The sequence below is a fragment of the Typopeltis vanoorti genome, chromosome 9 (assembly GCF_054136105.1).
Source record: "Typopeltis vanoorti isolate ZY-2024b chromosome 9, IOZ_Tvanoo_1.0, whole genome shotgun sequence".
Classification (NCBI taxonomy): Eukaryota; Metazoa; Arthropoda; class Arachnida; order Uropygi; family Thelyphonidae; genus Typopeltis; species Typopeltis vanoorti.
The window spans coordinates 75043378-75057100 of NC_143557.1; the positions used below are offsets into that span (position 1 = coordinate 75043378).

The following is a 13723-nucleotide window of genomic DNA, read 5'->3' on the forward strand; positions in this document are numbered from 1 at the left end:
TATGAAGGAAATTGATATTAAACATGATATCAGAATTGGAGATGTTAATGTATGCTCTTTGCTTTATGCGGAATGATGTTATACTTCTAAATAAATCCGCTACAAGTTTGCAAGATTCCCTGACTAAATTGAATAACTGTTGTAATAGATATAGTATGAAGGTCAGCATTAAAATGACAATGAAAATAGGTAGAATCGTTGAAAATGTCAACTGTGTTGTGAATGGAGAACCTGTGGAACAAGTAAAACATTTCAGCTACTTAGGTACGATTTTTAGTGAAGATGGTAAATTAAATATGGAAATAGACAACAGAATCAACAAAGCTGGTATGGTAGGAAGTCAATTGAATAAATTCATATGGAATAAGAGAGAAATTAGTCAGAACACTAAATTAGTTGTATACAAGACAGTGTTCTGATGGATTCTAGAGATGGGTCAGAAGTGAAATACTTGACCAAAGACTAGAGACTGCAGATATGAGATTCCTGAGAAAGATTATAGGGGTGAAAAGATGGCATCAATGGCATTATCATATTAAAAATGACGATATTAGGAAAGAACTTGACATTGTCAGCATCCAGGAATGCATTAGCAGAGCTAATCTCAGATGGTATGGTCACTTAAACAGAATCACCAATCAATCTCCTTTCCGAGCAAGTGCACTGCATGTAAATTGCAAGCGAGAAGTTAAGTATAATGGTTGACATGTTGTCTCCATTAGTGTAACCAGAATGTCTTCACAAGCCACAACTAATATCTGAATACTTAACAATTTTATATTACAATAAAGAAGATTAAAAATTATTACAAACTATCAGAATCTAGTAAGTACATCAATTTGAAATGCTTTACAATAACAGGCAAATCGCAAGTGCAAATGCCAATATACGTGTTACGAAACCAAAATTAATGATATATTAGAATAGAGAAACAATTGTAAAAACATTCATAATTGTATATTATGATTATTTTTAAATCATATTTCTGTCTACCCAGTTCTGTATTTGTCTAATTTCTCCAATACCTTAACCACCACTCCTGAGATGTTCATTAGCCTACAATTTGCTGGTGTGTAAAACTAGTTAAACAAAAGTCATGAAAAGACTTTGGTAAGAACATAAAAAATAATTAGCAGGAAGGTGGCAAAATATTCTGCAGGCTGTTGAAAAAGCTCAGAAATGGAGGAAATAGTGCATAAAAGTAATTAGAGATGACATGAAATCAGGAGAAAAAAATATCCGTGAGGTATGAAGTAAATACTTTGAAAAATTGCTAAACTAAACAAGCAGTGACAGCACAGTGGTAAAAACACTCAACTGCCATGCAATCAAGAATACATATCCATACTTGAAGTAGAAAAGCCATTAAAATCCTGAAATGTGGAAAAGCAGCAGAAATAGATAATATTCAACTAGAAATGCTCAAATATGGAGGCATAGTACCATATGTAAAAAGGAAATAAAACTGAATGTGTGAATTGCGTAAGTGTTCCTGGTAAGATTTATGGAAGTGTACATGAGAAATTATTAAAAAAAGCATTGTAGAAAAGAAGCTTGATAAAGAACAAGTTGGATTCAGGCCAAATAGAAGGATCAGATTTTCACTTAACGAAAAATAGTTGAGAAATTGTGGGAATATAACAAAGATCTCTATTAAAGTTTTGTAGACCTGCAAAAGGCATATATGATGTCAATGGGGCATTATATCAAGCAATACTAAGTCTTTATTTGAGTTGTAAGTCAGCAGTTAGAATTGAAGGAAGTACAGGAAGATGGTTTGATGTTAAATCTGGTGTCAAGACAAGGATGTACATCATCCCCTCTGTTATTCATTATCAATATGGATCACATTTTGAAGGAAAGCCATATTAAATCTGATATCAAAACAGTGGAGTTATTAATCTCAGCTCTTTACTTTATGCAGATGATGTTATACTTTTAAATAAATCCAGTACAAGTCTGCAAGATTCCTTGACTAAAGTGAATAACTGTTGTAATAAATTTGATATGAAAATCAGCAATAACAAGGCAAAGACAATAAAAATACGCAGAAACATTGAAAATATCAACTGTGTCATAAAGTTGATCATATCCTGATCAACTTGTGGGTGCCTAAGTATCAGCTACTTAGGCACAATTTTTAATGAAGATGATAAATTAAATATGGATATAGACAAGATAATCAACAAAGTTGGTATGGTAGGAAGTCAACTGAATAAATTTATATGGAATAAGAGAGAAATTAGTCAGAACACTAAATTAAAACAAGTGTTTTGCTAATCTTTTCTTCTTCTTTCACTATGCGTTATTCCCGCTTCCTATGCAGGGTCCGCATGTTACTTAGATGCGACTTCTTGTTAGTACCACTCCCAACCAGCCTGCCGCTGGGGGGATATATTTTTGACTGTAGCAGCGCATCTTCATGCAACCAGTTTGCCTGCTTGTGGGATGAAAAAAACGCCAGATAAAAAACCCTACTGCCCGCACCCAATGCCGGCTAACTTGGCTATGGCTGAGGAAGATCCTCAAATTCCTCACGTCTTCAACAGGAATCGAACCTGGGACACTCCTTCCCCAGTCATATGGTTGCGAAATGCAAAGCCACTAGGCTAACCGCACAGACGTTTTGCTAATCTTTTAAAAAAGACCAGAGGAAGACCAAGATATAGGTGAGTGATACAGTAAAAAGTGCCTTAGAAGACAGATATATAAGATCTGATAATTTGCTAATCTTTTTTATATCTGAGATTAGAGCTGAGATTAGCTCTGCTAACACTTTCCTATATGCTAACAATATCAAGTTCTTTCCTAATATCCCTGTTTTTAATATGATATTGCCATCGATGCCATCTGTTCACGCCCCTAATCTTTCTCAGGTTTCATATTTGTGGTCTCTAGTCTTTGGTCAAGTGTTTTATTTCTAACCCAGCTCTCAGATCCATAAGTAAAATTTGTTTGAACACTGTCTTGTTGGAGTCTTGACAGATTGATAGGAAGTTAGTAATGATATAAATTTTTCATGAGTGCCATCATACTATCCTGTACACCCCTTGAGAGTGCAGGTCAGGAATTTGATGTTGATGATTGTCTTGGAGCCTCCTTTATGCAGTGGGACTATTTTACCCTCTTTCCAATACTGAGGCTTAAATTAAAGTGCTTAGTCAGAGGAGCTGATAATGCCCTTGCACGTTCTCATAATACATAAGCCAATATGCCATCTAATCCCAGGGCTGTGTACCTCTATTTTTCTATCAGTCAATGTCACCAGATGTTACACAAATGCAAAATGCTCACTCAATTCAACTATTTGGTTTGGTTCTGTTACTTCCCCACATGGCATTTTTAAAGTTCATTCTTCAATAGTCATTTCTCCTTTTACTTGTCACATAGCAAAAGAACTCTTAAGGATTTCTTTTGCTATGTGACAAGTAAATCAGCTAGCATTGGCGATCGACAGGTCGATTTTTGGTCGATCTCTTGTTTATTCCTCCTTACTTACAAATTTAATTAAAACTGAAAACATATTTTATTTATCATTATTTTGTATTATTTTTTAATTCTCTTTAAGTGTATTGCTATTGTTTATTTATTTTTTGTTAAAATTGTCAAATCAGTAATTTTCTTATAAGTCCAGGTAAATGAATTAATTTGGATCAGTGGAAATCAAACAGCGAGCCAAGTGAATATGATTATAAGCAAAGCACATCGTATGCGTTTAATTTATAATCGTGTTTACTCGTAACTACATCACACACTTCCCACTGTTGGAGTTTCAGTTGCTCTAAATTTATTGTTGGATTTACCATTATTTTGTTTGCTAATTGATAAGTTATAAACATTTTTTATTTTAATAAAATATTTAAGTTCTTTTTTTTTTTAATTTGAGGATAATCATGAGTGTATCAAAGAAATCGAAGACGTATCATTTTCACAAGGAATGGATTATTTCTTTACAATGGTAAATGGAAAGTGTTGTTGTTTGATTTGTAATTCATCTGTAGCAATTCCAAAAAAAAGGTAATATTAAGAGACATTTTCGATTGCTACATGCAAAATATGAAGATTTTCCCAAAAATTCCGAAATACGTGAATCAAAAATTATAAATTTAAAGGCACGACTTTCTGGACAACAAAATATGATTTTGAAAGTAATAAACCAATATCAGCCACTATTGCATCTTTGAAAGTGTGTCATTTATTAGCAAAAGCAAAAAAGCCTTTTACTGATGGAGAGTTAATAGAATCGTTTCTTGCAGCAACAGAATCTTTATTTTCTGATTTTAAAAAAAATGAAATCATTTCGAATATTAAAGATTTACAACTTTCCAGAACAACGGTTATGAGAAGAGTTGAATTTTAAGTGCCGATCTGAATACTCAGTTAATGTCAGACATTCACCAGTGTGTAGCGTTTTCATTACAATTTGATGAATCAAATGACTTCACTAATACTGCTCAGTTAATGGTATTTCAAGATTATTCAAGTAAAGAACTTTTGAAAATTGTACCATTATTCAGAAGGACTAGTGGAGAAGACATTTTTTTGGCATTTGATGAATTTGTGAAACAACACAAACTTGTGTCTATTACTACTGCAATGATAGGTAATAAATCAGGCTTCATTTCATTATATAAAAATGATGACAAATATCCAGATATTTTAACGTACCACTGTATTATCCACCAACAAGTACTGTGTAGTAAAAGATTAAACACAAAAGATGTTTTGGATATTACATTTAAAATTGTAAATTTTGTTTGAGGAAAAGCCCTGCAATGGTGGTTGTTTAAATTACAGGTAGATGATGATAGGGAACTTCTGTTGTACAATAATGTTCGCTGGCTCAGCAGAAGTAAATTTTTAGAAAGATTTCTTGTATTAATTAGTGATATGAAAAAGGAGATATTTATCTACAATTGAGTGATAAAAGATGGTTGTTACACTTAGTATTTTTAGTAGATTTCTGTACAAAATTAAGCAATTTAAATTTAGTTACAAGGTAGAGATAAAAATTTAATTGACATGTTAAGTTCAATAAAAAGTTTCCAACAACACTTACTTTTATTAAAGAAAAATATAAATGACCGCAAATTTAGACATCTCCCATATTTATTAAAATTTTTTGAACAAAATCAAGAAATGCTTCGCTGTGATTTAAAAGAATTTATTCGTGAAATAGAATTAGTTGAGAAAGAAATAATTGAAGATTTAAAGATTTTAATAAAACTGAAATGATTGTATCTTTTATCAATAATCCATTTCAAGAAAACTTGAACATCACAGAAATTTCAAATAAAATTAGTAGGCTGTTTGCTATAAAGCAAGCTGAAGTTGAACTTGAAATAATAAACATTCAGAATAGTTTACATTTAAAATCAATGAAGTCATTTGGAAGTATACACATGAAAAATTTTCCAATATTAACTGATATTGTGTGAAAAATTGTTTCGGATCGACATACTTGTCAGAATCTGCTTTTTCAAATATGAACGTCATAAAAAATAAATTAAGAAACCCAATTACAAATGATCATTTGGATGATTGTCTGCGATTGGCCACTTCTTCATATCAACCTGACTATGAAAATATTGCGATATTCAAACAATGCCAAATTTCACATTAACTTTTTTTTTTTTAATCAACCAGTATTTCCTGTAACTTGTGAGTTTGTAATCAATCTGTTGTTTTTTCTAACTTTATTTCTCTATTTTGGAAAACCAAATTTTTAAATACACAAATAAAGTTTTTAGGACTGGGAGAGTGGGTCCTCCGAAGTGAGTGAGTGAGTGCATTTAACTGCAGAGTTGTGCATAATCAGATATCAGGTTGGGGGAATGTGATCTATATAATAGAGTAGATCGCCGAATAACTTAGTATAGAAAAGTAGCTCGCATAGTAAAAAAGGTTGAACACCACTGCCATATAGGATACCATTCTTGCCTGTGCTTTATACTGCTCCTGGACATGCTGATCATGTGTTTCTTTATCAAGCAACTTTTGCTTGATAAAGCTGTTTATCTCCTTCTGACTGTAAGTATACATTGAGATACTGCTTTCTTCAAACATCCCATGCACCACCATCTATCTCCTCCAAATTCTTATGTCATGGCACTTCTAAAAACTGACTCCTCAACTTGTCATAATCACCTGCTTTGTAATTCCATATATATATCCCTTCTCAACAGAAAATTCTGCATATCTGGCAGTCTTCCATGTCAAGACTATGATCACTTTCTCCAAGCAGAGGCAGCATAGCTCTCGATTAGTTAGTGTTAAGTTCTCTGCAGTGATCAAATCCAGCACTCTTGAACCTTGTGTTCTTCCCTCCTTGTGACCATCCCCCCCCCCCCAACTTATGGCCACATAGTGGAAATCCCCCATAATAATTACTCGACCTGCACTCATCCTGCTAATTTTCAAGTGCATGTCATCTACATTCTTCTTTATATCCTTTCCCTGGATTATAGTTGCAACTAATTATATATTTAGTCTTGTTTGCCTCTATCTCACACCAGATAACCTCAAATGAACTGCCTTCTGAATCCCTGTCGCCGATGTACTTCTGCTCTTTTTGGTTTTAATCCCTTTATCAAACAAAAATCCCCCCCCCCTTGTCCGATGTTCATTTCTGTCCTCTCTGAAGATGCCATATCTCTTGCATTTTATTCTTGTGACCATATCATCCTTGGTCAACTAAGTCTCACTATTGCCAAAACTCTCTGTCCTTAATTCAATTACTTTTGGAATTAGTATACATGAACTGCAATACCTCCCTTCATTCCACAACTTCCCTTTTACTTTGCTTTACTTAGCCCACCAAAGTTAAGAACCTGGGGGTGTTACATTTTGCATCATGTGATCACTCTCCCACTTACTAACCTCCAGGTTGCATGCTCCTTAAACATTCCAGTTGCCTTGACTCTGCGCTTGCAAACTCTCACTGAACAACACTTTCTCAAGATTTCTGACACCAAATCCATTCAGATGCAAGCCATCCACCTTAAATAAATCCTTCCTTCCATCAAACTTACTCCATACATCTGCAACATTCCTCGTGCACAATCTGCACACTGACTTATTCATGATCACAGCTCTCCCTCTGATCTCTTATCATACTGTGGCAACAGACTTACAACTTTTACTTTATCATTCTTCTTTTTTGCATGCACTAGCAACTCATGTCTTTTCATATGCCACACTTGCTAAATCATTTGTAGCAGCAAAAATAAACTTTCACCTTAACTCTCTGCATCCTTGCAGCATTACTGACATCATCCTTAATTGTAGGTTATATAATGTTTAGATAAATCTTCCAGTATTGGAAGCCTTCCGAAATGAGACCCAGACAAATGGTTGGATATGTGGTTCCATTGCATGATCCTAATCAGCATATTTCATCCCTCTATATTTGTGTGCTCTGTATAAAGATATGCCAAATGTTTGAAGGAGCAGTGGCTGTTTTGCTGAATAATCACTCTTACTTCTGTCATATTGGATGTGTTACAACACATCGGCAACAAATCAAAATCGGTTTTCATATCCCAAGAAGCTTGGATTCGCAAAAAAGCTGTTTAATGTTATGACAGTAATTAGTTTTCTGTGAATTAGCTTTTTAGGCATTTAATCATGTAGATAAGATTAACTGCTTATCAGAAAATTGACATCTAATCCAGTTCACAGAGCAAATAAGATATTTTGTTGGGCTACTACTAGTGTAATATCAAGATATACTGAATGCTCTAAAATTGAACAAGTTTCTGTATTTGTTAGTTTACAAAATATATCTTATTTGTTGCAATTCTGCAGACACACTTTGCATAGATGAAAGCTGAAACAGACGCTTTTCGAAGAATATGAACACTGCCCAGGGACACATTGGCTAATTCAGCTTAAACATAAGCATCTCCACCCAACCATCATAACTAGTATTTGCTTATTTATGCGCAGCAGGTCAAATTCTTAGTGTTTTTAAACCGCTGAGAAGGTGAGACTATGTGAGCTAACATTTTGAGCTCACCTAGCAGCTGTGATTGGTTATTGTGCCAACCAATCCAATTGAATGTTGTCATGAGTTGAGCGCTTACTGTATGCGATGGCTGTATTACAAACAGCTGTTACACATGTTTTCTGGAACTGAAAATTTGAAAGTGGATGTTAGGAGAAAAAACCTAAATGTTTCTCTTGCTATGAGTATAGACACATTTTTATTCTAGTCTTCAGAAACAACAGACAGTAAAAAAATATCTATTCCTGAATAATAATGAATATTCTGTGTATTATAAGACATTGTTGATCTACAACAAAATACTAGCATATGTGAGATGGATAAGACAGAAGAACCGCTGATACTAAAAAAAGGACTGATGAATGTAGAATTCTCGAAAGTGTGGATAATTTCCATATTGATCGGCTGTTATGTATACTGAGTCTCAGTAAACAAAAGAAATTTCTTGGAAAATGGAGCAAAATATATACAAACCAGAGAAATACACATAACATGGACAACAAATTTTATGAGATAATTTGCTTCTCCATCAAACTATATTTATTCCTGCTATTCTCTGTCTCCTCATAAGTTATTTTATTTAATTATGCCATCATAAATTCACTTATTCATGTCTGGACTTTATAGGATCGTGCTATTCGCTCTACCCAGCAATTTATAGGACACACATATCACAAATGTTAATTATTAATAATTCGTTTACCATTAATTAAAGTATTTCTACTCTCACTTATTCTTTCTTTTCATTTCGTATTCTAACATGTCTTATAAATGATGGTTCACATATTTTCATCTTTGAATATTTCAAATATACCAACCAACTATAGCATTCTCCTTCATTGTTGTTTTCTAATAAATCTTAAAACAAACAAACAAACAAAAGCAGATTGTTTCCCCACTCTATGCAGAAGTATTCAAAGTTATCCTGCTCATCTTAATTGCATTGGACCAATTAATATGAGCGCTGATGCATTATGTCCTCTCAAAACTTTCATACATTGATAAAAATGCAATCGTACGGTAATGGGTGTCTGCAGAGGGAGTGGGGCAAACAAGGAACTCCCCCTCCACAGGGCTCGAGTAAAAAATTCCACAAATTATAATCGTAAAAGTGATTGAGATAAGTAACCTTAAACCCTTGACAATGGAAAGCTTTTTCTGTCTTAAAATTTTATTATGAGTTGGCCTGTTTTGGCCCACGGCGGGGTAGCCATAGAATACGTGTTTTATTGCAGCAATAAAACACGTGTTCCTGTTTTTGGTTTCTTTTTCTGATTTGTGAACAGCGAGACCAGTTCATTTGCCCTCTGTGTCTAGTGAGTCACTGAGGTAAGTGTATGTAATTTAATATTATTTTAATGATTTTTTTGCTTTTAAAGTGAAATAATTTCATTTAGGATTTTGGGATTAATTAGTTGATTTTTAATAAAATATGCCGGTCAATTTTTTATATATGAAATTGTGCTGAAAACTGTATTAATTCTGAATAATTTTTTTTTCCCAAGAATTAAAGATCATTAAAATCGATCTAAAATGAAAATAATGTACTGTATTTATAGTTTACATTGATAAATAATTACATCAAAAAATGCTAAAAGACGTTTCATGTAATTATTTAATTAAATCAATAATTATAAAAATTTATTGAAGTATTTATTTGTCTCCAAGCTTTGTCCCCCCCTACCTTGGAAAATTTTCTGTGGATGCACACCCATGCATATGGTCAAAATTGACATGAAATTTGTAGCGCAGGCCGCCATAACCCACATGACAGCACACGTGACGCCACTGATCCAAAGCTAGATAATAACAGTAGTGGAGACAATTCAAATATGCTAGTGAGAAGAAGAGTGACTGAAATTATGATTAGATAAACCCTTAATTTGGGTTTATCTAATCATCATGTATTTTCATTAGATTTAATGGATTTTTTACAACACTCAAAAAGAATTAAAATAGAATTTAATACTTCCTATATTTCGTCCTAGTCACTAGGACATCTACGGGGATTACAAAAACAATTAATGTAACATATGCACAAATAACAAACAATACTAAGCCCAACCACATGGGTGACACTAAAGTCCTATCTAGGTAGAGTGCCCTCTAAGGGCAGTAGTAGGTGGCCTGGAATGTAAGGTGGGAACTCTGGTGATGAGTGTTTCCCAAATCTTCGGAAGCTTAATGCAACCGTATTTGTTAAGATTTGGTTGGTTTCTGAGAGCTGCTGCTGCTTCTAAGAAAAGTCTCTCTTTCTTGAATTTGCTGTGGTGGAGCATGGTGGTTTTCTTCCATGATACTCTGTGGGTGGTGTCCAAAACACGGTCAGCCAAGCCTGAATGGCCATAGTTGTGTTTAACGATGTACGACTTGTGTTCCTCCAGGCGGATGGATGCTGATCTGCCTGTCTGTCCAAAGTACGCCAGCTTACAGAAACAGGGTACTTTGTAAACTCCAGGCAGAGAGAGAGGAGGGAGCTGATCTTTCGTAGAACGGATAAGGGTAGCAAGTTTGCGGTGGGGCTTACATGCTGTGTGTAGGTTGTACTGTTTTAGTATCTTGGCTATTTTTTCTTTTTTTTTCTCTGCTATTTTTTCGAAAAAATAGCCAAGATACTAAAACAGTACAACCTACACACAGCATGTAAGCCCCACCGCAAACTTGCTACCCTTATCCGTTCTACGAAAGATCAGCTCCCTCCTCTCTCTCTGCCTGGAGTTTACAAAGTACCCTGTTTCTGTAAGCTGGCGTACTTTGGACAGACAGGCAGATCAGCATCCATCCGTCTAGAGGAACACAAGTCTTACATCTTCAAACACAACTATGGCCATTCAGGCTTGGCTGACCATGTTTTGGACACCACCCACAGGGTATCATGGAAGAAAACCACCATGCTCCACCACAGCAAATTCAAGAAAGAGAGACTTTTCTTAGAAGCAGCAGCAGCTCTCAAAAACCAACCAAATCTCAATAAATACGGTTGCATTAAGCTTCCGAAGATTTGGGAAACACTCATCACCAGAGTTCCCACCTTACATTCCAGGCCTCCTACTACTACCCTTAGAGGGTGCTCTACCTAGATAGGACTTTAGTGTCACCCATGTGGTTGGGCTTAGTATTGTTTGTTATTTGTGTATATGTTACATTAATTGTTTTTGTAATCCCCGTAGATGTCCTAGTGACTAGGACGAAATATAGGAAGTATTAAATTCTATTTTAATTCTTTTTGAGTGTTGTAAAAAATCCATTAAGCCTCCAACATGATGTCCTCACAGCACTTAAGCCTCTACACACGTATTAGATTTAAAGCATTTCACATTTCAGCAAATGGTTTCAGAGGCTCGCATTAATAGCTCAAAATTTATGCTTAGCACTGTCTTTAGATGGCGAATGATTTTCTTTGCCTGGACCATCACCACCTACTGAATATTGTAAGCCTGAAATGACTTGAACTGCAAAAGTACCAAGTAAATTAATTACCTTTTGTAGGTGGGATTACATTTTGTTTTAAATAAAAATACAGGCCTATAAAATTGATGCAATTTTTTTCTCTTTCTTTTTCAGGAGAAGAGCCTTGAATAGGTTACATACACAGCAGGAATAATGTTGATGTTAACAAATGTGTTTAGTGATGTATTTGTACAAATTTAAAAAAAAAAAAAAAACTTGCGATCTTTGCAAGCAGCAGTGGCTTTCCTCTTTCCTTTGTATCAGGGCTGAACACTTGATTGCTGACAATATCAGTATTGTGGAACTATTCATGAAACATATTTTTCACCATATTAACTTCAATAAATAGACTGCGCATTATGGCGTCATCTTCACACACACAAAATGAATATCTTTTCTATTCCAAAATGTCCATATTAAAAAAGAGAAAAAAAAAATCTTCTGTATTTAAAGAATGCTTTTCTTTTATGGCTTTATCCAAGATTTCATGTGCCGTTTAATGAACATTTAGGAACCAATATCTTGTTCATTGTGAAGGATAAGATTAAATTCAGTGCACATGATAGCTAGTCGAATAAGCATGAGCAGCACATTTCTGTCTCAGGTGTCATCTTCTTTTCTTCCCTTTTACTGTGTTCATCTATGCAGAGATAAACCATTAATTCTCAGCAAAATAAAATTTTTTTTTTTTGTGGAAAGGAGAAATTTTGTAAACCAGCAGGAAAATTTAAGAGTATTAACATTACTTCAAACCAGAATCATTTGTGATTTCCTTCAAATTAAGAAAATAGAATTGGTGTGCCTTGTAAAAGTATCATGAACTCTTGTAAAAAGAAGATAGGGGGTGAAAAAAAGTTAAAGCAGTGTCACTTTTTTTTAATCAAAATTTCTATAATGTCAGAAATTTCTTCATGTTCATCACTGTTGACAACACTTTTAATATATTGTAAGTGTAATTTGTGGTAGAAAAATAAATTATTTTTATATGTGATATTTAATTAGAATTTGTAAGTAATATACTTTGGATTAAATAATTCTACATTACATCAGTCTCTTGTAGTTTCAGATGAATGAATTCAATCTTAGTACTATAAGTATACACTCTCAGTGAGTATCATGATTTTTAGCCTTCATACTAGGTGACATAATTCCATCAAGAGCTCCCCAAACTAAAAAGAATTATCCACTCCTTACTCTCTATACTACTATCACCAAAAGTTTTTGAAGTCAGTTTTATATCTGTGAGATGAAATCAGAGCATCCAGAAGAAACTAATTCCACTGACTCAATGCAAAAAAGAAGAGAGACAAAAACAAAGGCACGAATCAAATTGAAATTAATTGAGTAAGAGAGAAAATCAGTTGTCACAATCATGATATATTAAATCTAATGTTCAGCACAATGCAGCTGTTTAAATGCTCACTAGTTGAAATCTAAATGTTAGAGATAACATGCGTCGTGAATATTTTTACTTTCACAAAGAAAGGAAAATAATTTCTCAGCCATTAAATCGAGCAGGTTTTGTGCTTAGCATATCAATATAATACCATGGAGTTTTTAACAGAACTATGACTATTAGGTCAATGAAATACATTGAAGAAGCATAAAAGAGGGGGAAAAAAAAAAATATATATATAAAACAGTTTCACTGAGAATTCTTTTGTAGTATACTAGTATTATTATGGGTGGATTGTAGTTGCTAAGAAACGCTAATGGATAAAATTCCTGCCACCCAGGACAGGGATGGCAGGAATCATTGAAATGTATTGTGAATGAATGAATTTCAGTTTATTGCTGCTTTGAGTTTTTCACAAGTTTTTAAAGAAAATTAATTACAGATGTATTTAGTATACCTTGGAGTGAAGTGAATCGAATTGTCATTCAATAGGTTTTCTCACAGTTAAACAGTGTGAGTGATTTTTAAGGTTTTGCAAGCACCTTCTAAACATGAGCAGATTAGGGAATTGTACACAATGCGCAATAATCCATACGAGAGAAGCCAGTACACATAAATGTACGATACTATGTATCGTAATGCATCTTCAGAAACACAAGGCTGATTATTTCAGTTACTTCTGAATAATGTTGTGAATAACTGGGAAAACAGACACTGCATTAACCATGCTACCAGCCAAGACGTCTATAGACGTCAGGGTTATCATGGATGCAAAGTGCATATTAAAATTGTAATACCATTGATATTACATTGAAATATATGATGGATACAATGCGTATTTGATCCATAATGGCCGGTAAGGTGGTTAACTT

General features: G+C 34.0%; 1 protein-coding gene across 1 annotated transcript in view; it reads left to right on the forward strand.

The window, feature by feature from the left end:
* The window catches only part of sl (small wing phospholipase C gamma 1), a 546737-nt gene extending 534295 nt beyond the window's left edge, over positions 1-12442 (forward strand). The window contains exon 32 of the mRNA XM_090398565.1: positions 11570-12442. Coding sequence (XP_090254691.1) covers positions 11570-11609 — 40 coding nt within the window. The 3' untranslated portion in view covers positions 11610-12442. The remainder of the gene's footprint in view (positions 1-11569) is intronic.
* Positions 12443-13723: the final 1281 nt, after the last annotated feature.